Source organism: Salmo trutta, chromosome 19, assembly GCF_901001165.1.
Source record: "Salmo trutta chromosome 19, fSalTru1.1, whole genome shotgun sequence".
In the NCBI taxonomy this organism is placed as follows: Eukaryota; Metazoa; Chordata; class Actinopteri; order Salmoniformes; family Salmonidae; genus Salmo; species Salmo trutta.
The window spans coordinates 53,928,474-53,949,052 of NC_042975.1; the positions used below are offsets into that span (position 1 = coordinate 53,928,474).

At 41.9% G+C, this 20,579-nt stretch overlaps 1 protein-coding gene across 2 annotated transcripts in view; it reads right to left on the reverse strand.

The window, feature by feature from the left end:
* Positions 1-6,913: 6,913 nt before the first annotated feature.
* alg8 (ALG8 alpha-1,3-glucosyltransferase) overlaps positions 6,914-20,579 on the reverse strand; it is a 35,596-nt gene continuing 21,930 nt past the window's right edge. For both annotated transcript variants that reach the window (XM_029701753.1, XM_029701752.1), the window contains exons 8-13: positions 19,944-20,064; positions 17,611-17,750; positions 12,838-12,977; positions 12,467-12,564; positions 12,258-12,330; positions 6,914-7,613 (exon numbers count right to left, since the gene is read on the reverse strand). In XM_029701753.1, the coding sequence (XP_029557613.1) occupies positions 7,388-7,613; positions 12,258-12,330; positions 12,467-12,564; positions 12,838-12,977; positions 17,611-17,750; positions 19,944-20,064 (798 nt within the window). In that variant the 3' untranslated portion in view covers positions 6,914-7,387. The remainder of the gene's footprint in view (positions 7,614-12,257; positions 12,331-12,466; positions 12,565-12,837; positions 12,978-17,610; positions 17,751-19,943; positions 20,065-20,579) is intronic.

The window sequence follows — 20,579 nt, forward strand, 5'->3', positions numbered from 1 at the left end:
TAAAAGGTAAACGTTTTTAAGGTTATGGTGTTGGATATCATGTTGATGCAATGGGGACAAAGTGATGATGTTATGGGGACGTCATGTTGATGTTACATAAGATGACCTTTAACAGAGAAAGCATGAAGTATTATCTCTTCTTCCCAGTCTAGCCCCGGTGCATTATTGAACAAACTGAAGGCACGTTATTCATCCACTCTTGAAGGAAAATGGCATCAAGCCTCAGAGTGCTGATCTCACACGAGAGGTGAAAAGGTGAAAGAAGTGCTGATCTCACTGCAGGGAAAGGTGAAGAGGTCACAGTTGTGACCTTGATGGGGTTGATGCTATAACAACAGCTTGTGGTCAAACAGAGTTAGTTCTCAACTGAAGATGTTTGTGATCCTACTCTTTCAGCACACACCCCAACTCAACTCTCAGATTATCCCTATGGGATCCTTGTATCTGGATTATATCCTTCCTTTTGATTTAATCACATCTGAACCTGTGGGTTTCCTCATGGCCAGGGATAGATATGTCACTACAGGAATCAGAAATTGTAGAATTATACTTAAGTTTGAAGCAGGAAACTGTAGGTGAGAGAGGAGAGAGAGGAGAGGGTGAGGAGGTGAAATACACATGGTTAGCAGATGTTATTGCGAATGTAGCGAAATGCTTGTGCTTCTAGTTCCGACAGTGCAGCAATATCTAACAAGTAATCTAACAATTCCCCAACAACTACCTAATACACACAATCTAAGTAAAGGAATGGAATAAGAATCTATAAACTCAGCAAAAAAAGAAACGTCCCTTTTTCAGGACCCTGTCTTTCAAACATAATTTGTAAAAATCCTAAAATCTTCACAGATCTTCATTGTAAAGGGTTTAAACACTGTTTCCCATGCTTGTTCAATGAATTATAAACAATTAATGAACATGCACCTGTGGAACGGTCGTTAAAACCCTAACAGCTTACAGACGGTAGGCAATTAATGTCACAGTTCTGAAAATTTAGGACACTAAAGAGGCCTTTCTACTGACTCTGAAAAACACCAAACGAAAGATGCCCAGGGTCCCTACACGTGAACGTGCCTTAGGCATGCTGCAAGGAGCCATGAGGATTGCAGATGTGGCCAGGGCAATAAATTGCAATGTCTGTACTGTGAGACGCCTAAGACAGTGCTACAGGGAGACAGGATGGACAGCTGATCATCCTCGCAGTGGCAGACATTTTAGTCATTTAGCAGACGCTCTTATCCAGAGCGACTTAAAGTAGTGAATGCATAAATTTCATTTAAAAAAAATCCGTACTGGTCCCCTGTGGGAATCGAACCCACAACCCTGGCGTTGCAAACACCATGCTCTACCAACTGAGCCACATGCGACCATGTCTAACAACACCTGCACAGGATCGGTACATCCGAACATCACACCTGCGGGACAGGTACAGGATGGCAACAACAACTGCCCGAGTTACACCAGGAACGCACAATCCCTCCATCACAACTCAGACTGTCCACAATAGGCTGAGAGAGCCTGGACTGAGGGCTTGTAGGCCTGTTGTAAGGCAGGTCCTCACCAGACATCACTGGCTACAACGTCGCCTATGGGCACAAACCCACCGTCGCTAGACCAGACAGGAGGCCTGTACACCGAGGCCTGTACTCTGGAGCGAGATCGATTTGTTGGTGGAGGGTCCATCATGGTCTGGGGCGGTGTGTCACAGCATCATCGGACTGAGCTTGTCATTGCAGGCAATCTTAACGCTGTGCATTACAGGGAAGACATCCTCCTCCCTGGTACCCTTCCTGCAGGCTCATCCTGACATGACCCTCCAGCATGACAATGCCACCAACCATACTGCTCGTTCTGTCCGTGATTTCTGCAAGAAGAATGTCAGTGTTCTGCCATGGCCAGCGAAGAGCTCAGATCTCAATCCCATTGAGCACGTCTGGGACCTGTTGGATCGGAGGGTGAGGGCTAGGGCCATTCCCCCCAGAAATGTCTGGGAACTTGCAGGTGCCTTGGTGGAAGAGTGGCGTAACATCTCACAGCAAGAACTGGCAAATCTGGTGCAGTCCATGAGGAGGAGATGCTCTGCACTGGTGGCCACACCAGAAACTAACTGTTACTTTTGATTTTGACCCCCCCATTTGTTCAGGGACACATTATTCCATTTCTGTTAGTCACATGTCTGTATGTAAACATTATTTAAGTGGCATTATTAAAGTGACTAGTGATCCATTTATTAAAGTGACCAATGATTTCAAGTCTGAATGTAGGCAGCAGCCTCACTGTGTTAGTAATGGCTGTTTTACAGTCTGATGGCCTTGAGATAGAAGCTATTTTTCAGTCTGTCGGTCCCAGCTTTGATGTACCTGTACTGACCTCGCCTTCTGGCTGGTAGAGGGGTGAACAGGCAGTGGCTCGGGTGGGGGTTGTCCTTGATGATCTTTTTGGCCTTCCTGTGACATCGGGTGCTGTAGGTGTCCTGGAGGGCAGGTAGATTGCCCCAGGTGATGCGTTGTGCAGACCGCACCACCCTCTGGAGAGCCCTGCGGTTATGGGTGGTGCAGTTGCCGTACCAAGCGGTTATGATGCTTTCAATTATGCATCTGTAAAAGTTTGTGAGGGTTTTAGGTGACAAGCCCAATGTCTTCAGCCTCCTGAGGTTGCACAGGGCGGGGTTGAGACGGGCCTCAAGCTTAATGATGAGCTTGGAGGGTACTATGGTGTTGAATGCTGAGCTGTAGTCAATGAACAGCACTCTTACATAGGTATTCCTCTTATCCAGGTGCAATATGGCAGTGTGCAGAGTGATGGCAATTGCATCGTCTGTGGATCTATTGGGGCGGTAAGCAAATTGAAGTGGGTCTAGGGTGACAGGTAAGGTGGAGGTGATATGATCCTTGACTAGTCTCTCAAAGCACTTCATGACGACAAAAGTGAGTGCTACGGGGCAATAGTAATTTAGTTCAGTTACAGGCCATTTTGAAGCATGTGGGAACAACAAACTGGGATAGGGAGAGATTGAAAATGTCTGTAAACACACCAGCCAGCTGGTCTGCGCATGCTCTGAGGATGCGGCTAGGGAGCCGGCAGCCTTGCCAGGGTTAACACGTTTAAATGGCTTACTAACGTCGGCCACGGAGAAGGAGGGGGGGGCGCAGTCCTTCTAAGCGGGCTGCGACGGTGGCACTGTATTATCCTCAAAGCGGGCAAAGAAGGTGTTCAGTTTGTCTGGAAGCAAGACGTCTGTGTCCGTGATGTGGCTGGTTTTGTAGTCCGTGATTGTCTGTAGACCCTGCCACATACGTCTTGTGTCTGAGCTGTTGAATTCTGACTCCACTATGTCGCTTTACTGACATTTTGCTTCTTTGATTACCTTGCAGAGGGAATAACTACACTGTTTGTATTCAGCCATATTCCCAGTCAACTTTCCATGGTTAAATGCGGTCGGTGGTTCACGCTTTCAGTTTTGCGCGAATGCTGGCATCTATCTACGGTTTCTGGTTAGGGTAGGTTTTAATAATCACAGTGGGTACAACATCGCCTATGCACACTGTTTGTATTCGGCCATATTCCCAGTCAACTTTCCATGGATATAAAAGGCGCTTTCAGTTTTGTGCGAATGCTGCCATCTATCCACAGTTTCTGGTTAGGGTAGGTTTTAATAGTCGCAATGGGTACAACATCTCCTGTGCACTTCCTAATAAACTCACTCACCGAATCAGCGTAGAATCAATGTTATTGTCTGAGGCTACCCGGATTAGTCCCAGTCCACGTGATCAAAACAATCTTGAAGCATGGATTCCGATTGGTCAGACCAGCGTTGAATAGTCCTTGTCACAGGTACATCCTGTTTGAGTTTCTGCCTATAGGAAAGGAGGAGAAAAATGTAGTCGTGGTCAGATTTGCCGAAGGGACGGCGAGGGAGGGCCTTGTATGCATTGCGGAAGTTAGAGTAGCAGTGATCCAGAGTTTTACCAGCACGAGTGCTACAATCAATATGCTGATAGAATTTAGGTAGCCTTGTTCTCAAATTTGCTTTGTTAAAACCCCAACTACAATAAATGCAGCCTCAGGATATATGGTTTCCAGTTTGCATAAAGTCTGGTAAAGTTCCTTGAGGGCCGTCGTGGTATCGGCTTGAGGGGGGATATGCACGGCTGTGACAATAACCGACGAGAATTCTCTTGGGAGATAATATGGTCGGCATTTGATTGTGAGGAGGTCAATTCTCGGTCAGGTGAACAAAAAGACTTGAGTTCCTGTATGTTGTTACAATTACACCACGAGTCGTTAATCATGAAACATGCACCCCCGCCCTTCTTCTTCCCGGAGAAATGTTTATTTCTGTCAGCGCGACGCACAAAGAATCCCGGTGGCTGTATTGACTCCGACAGCATATCCTGAGAGAGACATGTTTCCGTGAAACAGTGTCACGACTTCTACCGAAGGTGGCTCCTCTCCCTGTTCGGGCAGCGCTCGGCGGTCGTCGGTCTACTAGCTGCCACCGATCCCTTTTCCTTTTCGTTTGGTTTTGTCTGTCTTGTGTGTTTCACCTGTTTTGAGTTTAGGTTCATTAGTGGGTTATTTATTCTCGCACTGCCAGTTTGGGTTCGTGCGGGATTGTTTTGTTTTACCTGACGTGGTTTTGGGTTGCGTTGTATTTTCTGTGTCTTTATGTGGACAGGCACTCTTTCTGGACTGCGTTCCGGACCTTTTTGGTGGACTCAATTTCGGGTCATGTGCCTGTTCATTTTTGGTTGGACTCAGGAATAAACGTCCTTCTCTTGCATATTTGGTCTCCTGAGCCTGACTTCACCCCCCTACCTCTCCTAGGGAGAACTGACAGAGTATGTTACAATCCCTGATGTCTCTCTGGAAAGCAACCCTTAACCTAATTTTGTCTACCTGATTATCTAGAGACTGGACATCAGCAAGTAATATACTCGGAAGCGGTGGGTGGTGTGCTCGCCTCCAAAGTCTGACCAGAAGGTCGCTCCGTCTACCTCTTCTGTGGCGACATCGTTTTGGGTCAGCCTCTGGAATCAGTTCCAATGCCCTGGGTGGTTCGGACAAAGGATCCGCTTCGGGAAAGTTGTATTCCTGGTCATAGTCCTGGTAAGTTGACGTCGCTCTGATATCCAATAGTTCTTCCCGGCTGTATGTAATAACACTTCAGATTTTCTGGGCTGACAATGTAAGAAATAATACATAAATAAAACAAAATACTGCAAAGTTGCCTAAGGACTAGAAGCGAGGCAGCCCTCTCTGTCGCCGCCATCTGAGATTGGGAATGGATGAGGTCAGGGGTTGAGGTGAATGGGTTGGAAAGATAAGGAAGGGAAGGAGGGAGGGAAGCATGTGCAGAAAGAGGCAGAGGGATGAGAAGTGAGTGAGTGAGTGAGTGAGTGAGTGAGCGAGAGAGCGCTGGAGGCCAACCTCACATCAATTTGCAGCCGAGCTGTTTCCTGTCTGTCCTTGATGCTATGTCATTGAGAGGAGTTTCTGAGAAAGCAGACTCAGAGAAGGCAGACTCCTTGGTAGTGTATTAGGAAGTGTATAGTATTAGCCTTGGGAGCTGGGTTGTAAGGGCGACCCCTTGGCAGTGAGCTAGGTACAGTGCATTGGGTACAGGACAGTGCTGGCAGGCTTTCTCATGGCTGGGTGTTGGCAGGCTGTCAAGAGCTTAGCTCTTAGCTCTCAGCACGGCCACTGTTTCTATTCGTGACCGCCCGTTTGACTGAAAATATTTGGCATGAGTCTTCATCGAGAGCATCCTGACTGGTTGCATCACTGCCTGGTTCGGCAACTGCTCAGCCTCCGTACGCACTACTACAGAGGGTAGTGAGTACGGTCCAGTACATCACTGGGGCCAAGCTTCCTGCCATCCAGGACCTCTATATCAGGCGGTGTCAGAGAAAGGCCCTAAAAATTGTCAAAGACTCCAGCCACCCTAGTCATAGACTGTTCTCTCTGCTACGCACGGCAAGCGGTACTGGAGTGCCAAGTCGAGGTCCAAAAGGCTTCTTAACAGCTTCTACCCCCAAGCCATGAGACTCCTGAACAGCTAATCAAAGGGCTACCCACACCCCTCTTTTACGCTGCTGCTACTCTCTGTTTATAATCTATGCATAGTCACTTTAACTCTACCTACATGTACATATTACCTCAACTAACCGGTGCCCCCGCACATTGGCTCTGTACTGGTACTCCCTGTATACAGCCTCGCTTGTTATTTTACTGCTGCCGTTTAATTATTTGTTACTTTTATTTTCTATTAACTTAAAAAAAAATTATCTTAACTTCTTAAAGCCTTGTTGGTTAAGGGCTCGTAAGTAAGCATTTCACTGTAAGTTCTACACCTGTTGTATTCGCATGTGACAAATAAAATTGTATTTTATTTGATCTTCGGGCAAGACAATAACCCCAAGCACATATCAAAATCCACAAAGAAATGGTTAATTGACCACAAAATCAACATTTTGCAATGGTCATATCAGTCTCCGGACATGAACCCCATTGAAAACCTATGGTTTGAATTGAAGAAGGCAGTCCATAAACTCAGACTAAGGATATCAAGGATCTGGAAAGGAATGGTCTAAGATCCCTCCAATGTGTTCTCTAATCTCATAAAACATTTCAGAAAAGGCTCAGTGCCGTTATCCTCGCAGGGTGAAGTATTGAAAACAGGGGTGAAAATAATTTTGACCCCTGTCTTTGTTTAACAAGTATTACTGACCAATTGTATTAGTATAAAATAATATAATCTTCCCTCTTTTTGCATTAGACATAGCTCAGTATTTGAATTATTTATTATGTACAGTCTTTTTTGCGCATCTTTATCAAGGGTGCCAATATTTTTGGATCTGACTGTACATACAGTTTACGCACACACAAACGCACACAAAATAATCATAATACAAAATTCTGTTTATTATCTTTTTATTTGTAAACATAAGAAATACAGCATAAACCTCATCCCATTTCATACTATTTCCCCACTTTTCCATTGTCATTTGAGTTACATTTGGTCCAAGTTGTTTTTGTTTTCACACATTCAGACAGACATAATATTCATGCTATGATACATCCTCCAAGAGCCGATCTTCGAGTGTGCATTTATAAGTGACTGTTCCTTGGTGTTTCCCATCCCAAATCTACACTTATAGATGCACACTTGAAGATCTGCTCTGCATGGACACGTAACAGCATCGCAGAAAGTTTGAAACGCCACCTTTTTTCTTTACACACCAATGTAAGACAAAGAGTGCATCACAAATGACATTCTATATGGCCCTGGTCAAAAGTAATGCACTACACAGGGAATAGTATACTATTTGGGATACAACAAAGGGGTTGATTGTGAATTGGTCACTACTCACTAGTGTCTCTCTCTGTCTCATAGTTGTTTGTGTTTGTCCGTCCCGTCCTGCCTCAGTAGAGAGACGTAGAGGCGTATGAAGGAGTAAGAGACTCCCAGAGAGCAGTACACTGATGTCACCAGCAGGGGCACGAAGGGCAGGGTATGCTGCCACGGCGACAGAGGGTAAACAACCTCACAGAGGATCTCCACGGCAACCAGGCCCAGCAGGTAGGTGGTTTCCAGAGGGTTAAGGATGGAACCCCTGTAACAGAGTTAAGATCGTAGTGTAAACTCACACAGCTTGAAATGTTTCTACTTGTGTTATTTCGATGGTGCAACTGGCTAGTACATTTTCAAACGGGCGGTCACATGTACCCGAGATCAATACTGGTAAGGATTTGTGAGTGAGGAAGCTATAATGTTAAGCAGCACACAGTGACACTGGTTATACCAAGATAGGAGCTAATTATGCTCTGTCAAAAAGCAGTGCTCTTAGACAGGACGCAAAAGGTATCAGTATTAGTAAACATGAATATTAACTAAACTTACTTGCAGATTATCTCCTGATATACTTGACCAATATTGAAAACTCAATGCCTTCCCTTGCTAAACATATTTTCGGAATACTCTAAAATCTCAGGATATAAAATGAACGAAGAAAAAAACAAAATAATGGCAATAGGAAAAATAAAAAGAATAACTCATGATCTACATCAATCCTTTAAGTGGACCACAAACAACAAATATATAAAGATAACTTTATCCCATTACTCAACAATATGAAAGCAGATCTAATTTAATGGAACAATCTTCACATACATTTTACAGGTAGAATAAACCTCTTCAGAATGGCATAGCTCCCAAAGGTTTTATATTTATTCTTGGTAATACCAATATCCCACCAAAAACATCCTTTAAAAAAGTATACCTCAGTCATAAGACTTTATATCGACAAATAAAAGTCATAGAATAAAAAAAAAAAAATGTCCCATCATCCTAAGTCTGAGGGTGGTTTTAACCTTCCAGACTTGGAATTGTATCAACTCGCCACCCAAGGCTTTTACTTGCAACATATAGTTAAAAGCACAAAAGAGGAACAATAGGTACATATTGAAGATGTGCATGCTCATCCACCGAATCTTTTCAAGGGTCTATTTTAGGATAAAGCTAAGAACATTAACAACTTCATAGTTAAGAACACTATAACAACATGGAAGAAAATAAAACGGTTTCTACAAGAACCAATATCACTCCCTTAAAGCACAACCCTATGGAACAATCCTTGAATAGCGTTTCAGAATTCACTGATAAATTGGTCCACATGGAAAACTAAAGGCATAGAAAATGATTTGATTTGACATGGAAAACTAAAGGCATAGAAATTGTAAATGTCTTGGTAATAGGAAATACATTTATTTCCATGACAGAATTAAAAAGCAATTTGGACCGATCAATGTAGATATTTTCAAATACATGCAACTTAAAAGTTTGATATCACGGTTTTTCGATTTGAAATCTTTTAGACATCAGAGTAATCTTGAGGGAATCCTATGAGTCAGAAAAGGATATTCAAATGATAGATAAGATATACAAAACCTTGCAGAGAGCCTATCCAACTGACAACCTCTTGGAAAAAATATAAACTTAAAAAGAACTGATATTGGCAGAAGATGGAGGGAATGTTGGAACATAACTAACTAAATTACTGTTAACTAAAATGTACGCTTAATCCAGTATAAACTAATTTATAGAATGTATTATACAAGAGACAAAAATCACAAATTTTACAGCACAACGACAGAGTCATGTCTTAAGTGTAAAACTATCAATGAGTCAATAATTTATGCCTTCGGGGAATGCTATGAAGTCCAAAAGTTGGCTGTCAGAAGTATCACAATGTAAATTAACTTTTAATCTGTCAGTCTCCATATTTCAAGACATGACATATGAGGGTGCAGTGAGATACCCAATGGGTTGGAAACTACTTTTCTCATCAATCATCTTGAAAAAACATACACTTAAAAACTGGAAAGGTCAAATGCTTTGTTATTTAAATGTTGAAAGGGCGTGGGCGATGGAGTGAAGCAAAATGGTGCAGTTTGAGGCCTTGTGGCGGAAAGTGATGCGGGCGCTGGAGATGGGGGTGTGAGAAGGTGGGTCTGGGCAGGTGTGATGTCCTTGATGTTTGTGTGCATTTGTATGCTGTCATTTGTATGTGTACAGTATGTTTTGTATTGATTGAAAAAAAATAATAAAAGCAGTGTTCTCAGATCATGGTCCCAAACTCACAGGGCGTGCAGGGTTTGTTCTAGCACTTACACACCTGATTGAACTGTCAACTAATCATCAAGGACAGTGGTGTAAAGTACTTAAGTAAAAATACTTTAACTGGGCCCGAATGCATAAAGCATCTTAAATGTCTCCTTTACGGAATTATTTATTTATCCGTATACCGGGGAAAATTTAAAAGGGTGCTATATAAAGCCCATCAAACATTTCCTTGGGAAAGGGCATCATTTAAGGGTTTTAAGGTAGTTTAAAAGCATGTACAGCAGAAAAAGTATCTGGTTACCATGGAGATGACCTGATTCACTTAATGTGAATATATATTTATTTTGGGAGATAGCAAAATAGAACTTCTACATTTAAGACAGGAGAAACAAATAAATTCATAAGATAATAAAATACATTTCTTTGACTTACTTTTTCTCAACTTGTTTATATTACTTTCTTGCACGACAAGATAACTTACGGAGTTGGTAGCTTTGTAGCCATGGATTGTGTACCTTCCATTGTTTAGCAAAGTAGCTACCTAGCTAGCTAGGTGTTTTTCTTTTGAAAATAGGGCAGAGGACAGCAACATTTACCTCCATAAATGTCGTTTACATTGATATCCATACTGAATGAAGCACTTAAGGGACGTCATGGGCACCTATAACTTTTCACTTAATTTAAGGGGGACATTTTCCTTAAACTGACTTAAAACTTTTTCCTTTAAAGTTAAGAAAGCTCATTACATTTTGAATGCTTAGCAGGACATATCATTTATTATTATTTAAAAAAAATGGTGCCATCTGGTTTGCTTAATACAAGGAATTTAAAATGATTTATACTTTTATTTTTGATACTTAAGAATATTTTAGCAATTACATTTACTCAAGTAGTATTTAACTGGGTGACTGTCACTTTTACCTCAGTCATTTTCAATTAAAATATCTTTACTTTTACTCAAGTATGACAATTGGGTACTTTTTCCACCACTGATCAAGGACCACCTTGACTGACAGCATTACAAATGTATAATGATATAGTTAGTTGTCATCAGCTTGACATACAGTGCATTTGGAAAGTATTCAGACCCCTTCACTTTTTCCATAGTTTGTTATGTTACAGCCTTATTCTAATAAAATAAAAAAAGTTCCTCATCAATCTACACACAATACCTCATAATGAAAACAGGTTTTTAGAAATGTTTGCACATTTATTAAACCTAAAAAACAGAAATAACTTATTTACATAAGTATTCAGACCCTTTGCTATGAGACTTGAAATTGAGCTCAGGTGCTTCCTGTTTCCATTGATCATCCTTGAGATGTTTCTACAACTTGATTGGAGTCCACCTGCTGTAAATTCAATTGATTGGACATTATTTGGAAAGGCACACACCTGTCTATATAAGGTCTCACAGTTGACAGTGCATGTAAAAACCAAGCCATGAGGTCAAAGGAATTGCCCATAGAGCTCCGAGACAGGATTGTGTCGAGGCACAGATCTGGGAAAGGGTACCAAAACATTTCTGCAGCATTGACGGTCCCAAGAACACTGTGGCCTCCATCATTCTTAAATGGAAGAAGTTTGGAACCACCAAGACTCCTCCTGGCCGCCCGGCCAAACTGAGCAATTGGGAGAAGGGCCTTGGTCAGGGAGGTCCAAGAATCCGATGGTCAATCTGACAAAGCTCCAGAGTTCCTCTGTGGAGATGGGAGAATCTTCCAGAAGCACAACCCTCTCTGCAGCACTCCACCAATCAGGCCTTTATCGAAGAGTGGCCAGACAGAAGCCACTCCTCGGTAAAATGCATGACAGCTCACTTGGAGTTTTTCAAAAGGCATATAAAGCACTCTCAGACCATGCGAAACAAGATTCTCTGGTCTGATGAAACCAAGATTGAACTACTTGGCCTGAATGCCAAGCGTCACGTCTGGAGGAAACCTGGCACCATCCCTACGGTGAAGCATGGTGGTGGCAGCATCATGCTGTGGGGATGTTCTTCAGCGGCAGGGACTGGGAGACTAGTCAGGATCGAGGCAAAGATGAACGGAGCAAAGTACAGAGAGATCCTTGATGAAAACCTGCTCCAGAGCGCTCAGGACCTCAGACTGGGGCGAAGGTTAATCTTCCAACAGGACAACGACCCTAAGCACACAGTCAAGACAACGCAGGAGTGGCTTCGGGACAAGTCTCTGAATGTCCTTGAGTGGCCCAGCCAGAGCCCAGACTTTAACCTGATCGATGATCTCTGAAGAGACCTGAAAATAGCTGTGCAGCGACGCTCCCCATCCAACCTGACAGAGCTTGAGAGGATCTGGGACTGGGAGAAACTTTCCAAATACAGGTGTGCCAAGCTTGTAGCGACATACCCAAGAAGGAAGGAGGCTGTAATCGCTGCCAAAGGTAATTCAACATAAATTTGCAAAAAACCTGTTAAATTTCTAAAAACCTGTTTTTGCTCTGTCATTATGGGGTATTTTGTATAGATTGATGAGGAAAAAAAACAATTTAATCCATTTTAGAATAAGGCTTTAACGTAACAAAATGTGGGAAAAAAATAATGGGGGTCTGAATCCTTTCCAAATGCACGTATCAATACCACCCAAAATCTACTTTAACATGGAAGTTCACCCACCTGAACAGTTTCTTTAAGGAGGTGAAGCTGTAGAGCGTGAACAGCAGCATCAACAGGACCTTGATGGGCAGCTCTGTGACAACAAAGATTGAGAAACAAACATTAAGATCCTAATCAAACAATATGAAATTTCTAATTGCAAATAACAAAATGCCTTCTCAGAGGGAGCCCAAATGGCTCCAGTGGTGGCTAGTTGCAGAGGCTCTTACCTGCTGCAGTGAAGAGAAGTGGAAACAAAGAGTAATGCCCCGTGGTGGTCAGCATCAGGAAGATCCCAGCATCCTCTCTGCTCTCAACTGCTAGTATGCTGCCAAACAACAACACAAAACCCATTATAACAGGAAGAGGAGCTGTACAATAAAGACGTAACCAACTATGCCACAGAGTTGTATTCATTAGGCACCAAAAAAAATAAAATTTACTTAAACAGGGAGGGACTACCAGAGATGTCCAATAAGAAAGCCCATTTTAATTTTCAGTTGCAAAACGTTTTGCTACAGTGTACCCCAATGAATATGACCCAGTTTCAATCAACGGGTCAATGATAGCAGAATCTGATATCAACATGTCAGCAGTTCACCTGAAGGGCAGTATGGCCATGAGGATGGCCTTCTCGTGGACATGCCAACCGAACATGAAGGAGCCCAGGGCACAGACCACCAGGCAGCGCAGGAACCCCCGGGTACCACGCGGACGACGCCAGATACTCAACACTGCAGGCTGAGGGGGGTGGGGGGCAGGGAGAGAGGGTGGTATATTAACTTTTAACCTTTTACTTTAGGCTGGTGCACATTATCCAAAGCCATATATTAATTTCCAAATATATACAGTACCAGTCAAAAGTTTGGACACACTCATTCAAGGGTTTTTCTTTATTTTTTAAATTATTTTCTACATTGTAGAATAATAGTGAAGACATCAAAACTATGAAATAACACATATGGAATCATGTAGTGTCCAACAAGTGTTAAAAAAAATCTAAATATATTTTATATTCTTGAAAGTAGACACCCTTTGCCTCGATGACAGCGTTGCACACTCTTGGCATTCTCTCAACCAGATCATGAGGTAGTCACCTGGAATGCATTTTAATTAACAAGTGGCCTTGTTAAAAGTTAATTTGTGGAATTTCTTTCCTTCTTAATGCGTTTGAGCCAATCAGTTGTGTTGTGACAAGGTAGGGGTGGTATACAGAAGATAGCCCAACCATATTATGGCAAGAACAGCTCAAATAAGCAAAGAGAAACGACAGTCCATCATTACTTTAAGACATGAAGGTCAGTCAAGCAGGAACATTTTAATAACTTTGAACGTTTCTTCAAGCGCAGTTGTAAAAACCATCAACCGCTATGATCAAACTGGCTCTCATGAGGACCGCCACAGGAATAGAAGACCCAGAGTTACCTCTGCTGCAGAGGATAAGTTCATTAGAGTTACCAGCCTCAGATTGCAGCCCAAATAAATGTTTCACAGAGTTCAAGTAACAGACACACGTCAACAACAACTGTTCAGAGAAGACTGCATGAATCAGGCCTTCATGGTCAAATTTCTGCAAAGAAACCAGTACTAAAGGACACCAATAAGAAGAAGAGACTTGCTTGGGCCAAGAAACACGAGCAATCGTCTGATGAGCCCAAATTTGAGATTTTTGGTTCCAACCGCCATGTCTTTGTGAGACGCAGCGTAGGTGAACGGATGATCTCCGCATGTGTGGTTCCCACCGTGAAGCATGGAGGAGGAGGTGTGATGGTGCTTTACTGGTGATACTGTCTGTGATTTATTTAGAATTCAAGGCACACTTAACGAGCATGGCTACCACAGTATTCTGCAGCGATACGTTATCCCATCTGGTTTGCGCTTAGTGGGACTACCATTTGTTTTTCAAAAGGAAAATGACCCAAAACACCTCCAGGCTGTGTAAGGGCTATTTGACCAAGGAGAGTGATGGAGTGCTGCATCAGATGACCTGGCATTCACAATCACCCGACCTCAACCCAATTGAGACGGTTTGGGATGAGTTGGACCGCAGAGTGAAGTGAAAGCAGCCAACAAGTGCTCAGCATATGTGGGAACTCCTTCAAGACTGTTGGAAAAGCATTCCAGGTGAAGCTGGTTGAGAGAATGCCAAGAGTGTGCAAAGCTGTCTTCAAGGCAAAAGGTGGCTACTTTGAAGTATCTAAAATCAAAAATATATTTAGATTATTTTAACACTTTTTTGGTTACTATGTGTTATTTCTTAGTTTTGATATCTTCACTATTAATTTAGAAAATAGTACAAATAAAGAAAAAGCATTGAATGTGTAGGTGTCAAAACATTTGACTGGTAATGTAGCTCTGATATTATCTGTTCAAAAACAACTGCATTATTACATGAACATACAGTAGATTAAGTTTGCTTGGTTGGGCTGGGGTTGGTGTCACGTCTGCTCCCGCTCTTCCCCCCTTGGCGCTTGAGGGCGCCAGGCTGCCCTGCATCACTCACTACTATCATCTATTACGCACACCTGCCTTCCCTCGTCACGCACATCAGCGATATTGGACTCACCTGGACTCACTCATCTGTTTATTTCCTCCCCTATATTTGTCAGTTCCCTTGCTCTGTTCCCTGCTGCTGCATTAATAGTTTTTTTGGTTTGTGTTACCAGTTAGCTAACGCTGTTCCTGTCTCGTTCCATGTCCGTTATATACAGTTGAATTCGGAAGTTCACATACACTTAGGTTGGAGTCATTAAAATTTTTTCAACCACTACATACATTTCTTGTTAACAAACTATAGTTTTGGCAAGTCGGTTAGGACATCTACTTTGTGCATGACACAAGTAATTTTTCGAAAAATTGTTTACCGACAGATTATTTCACTTATAATTCACTGTATCACAATTCCAGTGGGTCAGAAGTTTACATACACTAAGTTGACTGTGAATTTAAACAGCTTGGAAAATTCCAGAAAATGTTGTCATGGCTTTAGAAGCTTCTGATAGGCTAATTGACATCATTTGAGTCAATTGGAGGTGTACCTGTGGATGTATTTCAAGGCCTACCTTCAAACTCAGTGCCTCTTTGCTTGACATCATGGGAAAATCAAAATAAATCATCCAAGACCTTAGAAAAAAATGTAGACCTCCACAAGTCCAGCTCATCCTTGGGAGCAATTTCCAAACGCCTGAAGGTACCACATTCATCTGTACAAACAATAGTACGCAAGTATAAACACCATGGGACCACGCAGCCGTCATACCGCTCAGGAAGGAGACGCGTTCTGTCTCCTAGAGATGAATGTACTTTAGTGCGAAAAGTGCAAATCCATCCCAGGACAGCAGCAAAGGACCTTGTGAAGATGCTGGAGGAAACAGGTACAAAAGTATCTATATCCACAGTCAAACGAGTCCTATATCAACCTAACCTGAAAGGACGCTCAGTAAGAAGCCACTGCTCCAAAACTGTAAGAAGCCACTGCTCCAAAACTGCCATAAAAAAGCCAGACTACAGTTTGCAACTGCACATGGGGACAAAGATCGTACTTTTTGGAGAAATGTCCTCTGGTCTGATGAAACAAAAATAGAACTGTTTGGACATAATGACCTTTGTTATGTTTAGAGGAAAAAGGGGGAGGCTTGCAAGCCGAAGAACACCATCCTAACCGTGAAGCACGGGGGTGGCAGCATCATGTTGTGGGGGTGCTTTGCTGCTGGAGGGACTGGTGCACTTCACAAACTAGATGGCATCATGAGGGAGGAAAATTATGTGGATATACTAAAACAACATCTCAAGACATTAGTCAGGAAGTTAAAGCTTGGTCGCAAATGGGTCTTCCAAATGGACAATGACCTCAAACATACTTCCAAAGTTGTGGCAAAATGGCTTAAGGACAACAAAGTCAAGGTATTGGAGTGGCCATCAGAAAGCCCTGATCTCAATCCTATAGAAAATTTGTGGGCAGAACTGAAAAAGCGTGTGCGAGCAAGGAGGCCTACAAACCTGACTCTGTTACACCAGCTCTGTCAGGAGGAATGGGCCAAAGTTCACCCAACTTATTGTTGGAAGCTTGTGGAAGGCACACGAAACGTTTGACCCAAGTTAAACAATTTAAAGCAATGCTACCAAATACTAATTGATTGTATGTAAACTTCTGACCCACTGGGAATGTGATGAAAGAAATAAATGCTGAAATAAATCACTCTACTATTATTCTGACATTTCACATTCTTAAAATAAAGTGGTGATCCTAACTGACCTAAAACAGGGAATTTTTACTAGGATTAAATGACAGGAATTGTTAAAAACTGAGTTTAAATGTATTTGGCTAAGATGTATTTAAACTTCCAACTTCAACTGTATTAAATGTTTTACTCCCCGTACCTGCTTCGTCTCTCCAATGTGACAGTTGGAACCAAAATTATTTTCCAATTGTTTCTTTCTGAACAGAACCATTATTATTTTTGTTCTGTTCCATTGTTCCGACTTGTAAAATAAAGTTCTGAACCGGTCCCAACCCCAAAAAAGCACTGGTTTATATCGTTCCTTTCTGTTCCTTTTTAAACCTCTGAAATCGTCATTAAATTACGTCACCAATCAGTGCGGATAGAGCAGCTTGCTATTGGGCTACCTAAGTTGTTTACATGCACAATGTGACTGAAATTTTGCGGGTGGGGAGAGAGCGAGAGAGGGTGGAGGGTGAGGCTTGGGTTGAAGCGCTGGGCACCTTGTTATGACATGCATTATCTGAATTAGGCCCACATAATTATACCTACGGAGGAGCGGCTTCTATGGAGGAACTTTGAATGTCTTTTAACTTCCTAGAGTTGGCTTAACGTTGGACCAGAAGCTAGCTAACAAGCTTGTGTGTTCAGCGCAGCACCAGAATTAAAAACACGTCTTACCTTTTAGTCGTTAATAAATCCAAAGTGAAAAGTGATAACTATAGTATTCGTAACTAGAATTGAATACATTAATACATTCCTCTTTAAAGGAAAATAAATCTCTCCCTAATTTCTGAATCACGCTTGTAACATCAGCTTTGGAGGGTGCAGGTTGTCTACACATGCACACACACTGGCAAAGATTTTCAGCCGGCAGGCAGACACAGAAAATAGATGCCTTGTTATGTTTTTTTGTGGGACTGAAAAAAATGCCTGGAACGTAAAATAATGTTATTAAACAGTTCCCATTCAATGAAAATAATGGTTCTGTTCTGGAACAGTATAGCTAGATCACTTTCGTTTCCGGTTCTGATTCTGTTCCTCGAAAAATGTTGACCAGTTTTTGATTCTGTTCCCTGAACCAGTTCCAACCCCTGGTCTTTAGTGGTGATTCTGAACAAGGCTGCAGAATTATAGCCTAAGATGATGCTCACCATTATGGAGAGCAGAGTGCAGATGAGTGTGATGGAGGGAGAGACGGAGGGGAGGATGGAGTGCTGGAACTCCTGCACCAATCCACCAGTCATTGAGGCTTTGGGAAGCTTTGTCACATCCAACAGCTTCAGACGCACACCTGAGAAACACACCAGCCATTAAACCCCTGTTAAATCCCCTCAAATACCTTCAAACCGGTAATATTATTCCATGAGTCGGTGACTCTTCAGCCCATAATAAATACAAATACTCTCCAGCCCATTAATAGGCTACTTTCTAGCAATCCAAAATGTTCTCTGACAAGCCCCTATTGAATCATTTTACTACTATATCCCATTGAAAACACAATTGAATAACACATTCAGAAATGTAAAAAAAAGGTATTGAAGTGTCTAGGAGATATAAGAAAGCTCAATAAAATATATATATATTTTTTTTTTTACAGTATTTTACCTCTTTTTTGGGGTAAGCACAAAACTACCTCCATACCTCCATTCATTTTTTAAAACTGGTACCGGTTACTTTCAGACGAGTCCCTTTTCCACAGTGGGGTCACATTAGTTTGTAGCCCAAACGGTTTGGACGCTACAAACAGAAGTTGGCACATCGACGGTACCGACTTCAGATGAGTCCGCTGACACGACACTTGTGGGGGTCGCAGATCAAAACGGAGACCACCGTTGTGTTCGTGAGTCATAACACTACAGACGTTTTTGTGAGAAGACCGATTTTCGAGATGTCTCATGGTCTGACGAACACCGCTCTAGCTCTGCCACCTTTCACCGCAAATGCGGTGCAACATCAGAAGTTCGACATCGGCAGATGTGCTGGATTGAGATGCATCCGATGCAAAACATATCTCAGGCTTAACTTCTCTTGGGTAGGGGGCAGTATTTTCACGGCCGGATGAAAAACGCACCCAAATTAAACTGCCTACTACTTGGGCCCAGAAACTAGAATATGCATATTATTAGTAGATTTGGATAGAACACTCTGAAGTTTCTAAAACTGTTTGAATGATGTCTGTGAGTATAACAGAACTCATATGGCAGGCAAAAACCTGAGAAAAATCCAACCAGGAAGTTGAAGATCTGCGGCTGTAGTTAAAAAAAAAAAAAATCCCTTTCCAAACTACAGTGACTTAGGGGTCATTTTGCACTTCCTAAGGCTTCCACTAGATGTCAACAGTCTTTAGAAAGTTGTTTGAGGCTTCTATGGTGAATTTTGAGGGAATAACAGCCAGTTCAAGCAGTGAGGTCATGCATTCACGCATGGCTAGCATTTTTTTTGTTTTCTTCTGTAATGAATACGCTATTGTCCGGTTGGAATATTATCGATTATTTATGTTAAAAACACCCTAAGGATTGATTGTAAACATCGTTTGACATGTTTCTACAAATGGTAATGGAACTTTGAGCTTTTCGTCTATTGATTTGCGCTCCCGCATCATGCCTTTGGAATAGTGTTCTGGACGCGCCAACAAAACGGAGGTATTTGGACATAAATGATCGACTTTATCGAACAAATCTTGTGGAAGTGGGAGTCCTGCGAGTGCATTCCGCCGAGGATCAGCAAAGGTAAGGAAAGATTTATAACACTAATTTAGAGTTTTGTTGATGTCAGAACTTGGCGGGTAACTGTATAGCTTGCATTGATGGCTGAACTCTGTACTCAGAATATTGAACAATGTGCTTTCTCTGTAAAGTTATTTTGAAATCTGACACAGCGGTTGCATTAAGAAGTAGTATATCTATAATTCTTTAAATAATTGTTATATATTTTGTCAACGTTTATGATGAGTATTTCTGTAAATTAATGTGCACATTCACCGGAAGTTTTGGGAGGCAAACATTTTCTGAACATCACGCGCCAATTTAAAATGCTGTTTTTGGATATAAATATGAACTTAATCGAACAAAACATACATGTATTGTGTAACATGATGTCCTATGAGTGTCATCTGAAAGGTTAGTGCTTCATTTTAGCTGTATTTCTGTTTTTTGTGACGCCTCTCCATGCTAGGAAAATGGCTGTGTGGCTTTTCTTGTTTAGGTGGTGTCCTAACATAATCTAATGTTTTGCTTTCGCTGTTAAGCCTTTTTGAAATCGGACAATGTGGTTGCATTAAACTGACTGATATATATATATATATATATATATAAATAACTTAGATTGACGCACCGGTGTGTCAATCAACTCTAGGGGGTTAAATCATAATGCATAAGATTATATGGACAGGGAGGACCTGATCCTAGATCAGCACTCCTAGTCTGAGACACGTTGTGAATATGGGCCCATACTGAAGTCATAGAGAAAGTAAACAGTGCCTTACCCAGCACAGACAGAGCTTTATCCACCATGTTGTAGAGGGCCCAGACGTTAGGGGCCCAGTAGGCGTGGCACAGGCCCCTCTTAAAGGGGAAGAGTCTGGAAAGGACCTGGGGTAACTGGCCCTGAGAGAGAGAAATTACAGTCACCAAACTATCCCTTTATTAAGACAGCAGCAGATACCCAATCACATTCACCAGTACATTAATTATTTGAGCTGGATCAGTGCGTCACTAATACAAAATAATTGACAGAGCAGTTAGATAAAGTACAACAAAAAGTTAATATATTTTATGTAATCTTTATTTTATCAGAGTCATACTGAGACCAAGGTCTCTTTTACAGGAGCCCTGAATTACATAAATTACAGAAAATACACACATCAATAGAAATACAAAATGCAAACAGAAAGAAAAACATGGTCATAAAAAACAAACACATTCATCAGTTATAAGGTACTCAATCAGCTTTCTGAATTCCCCTAGAGGCACCAAAACATCAAATTTAAGAACAATTTTAAGATTTCTTACACCTTACTGGTGGAACAAACTAAAAGCTGATTTACCTAACTCAGTAGAGACCAAAGGAATTTCCAGAGTTAGCCATCCCTGAGACCGGGTGCGTAACTCGTATGTCTAAA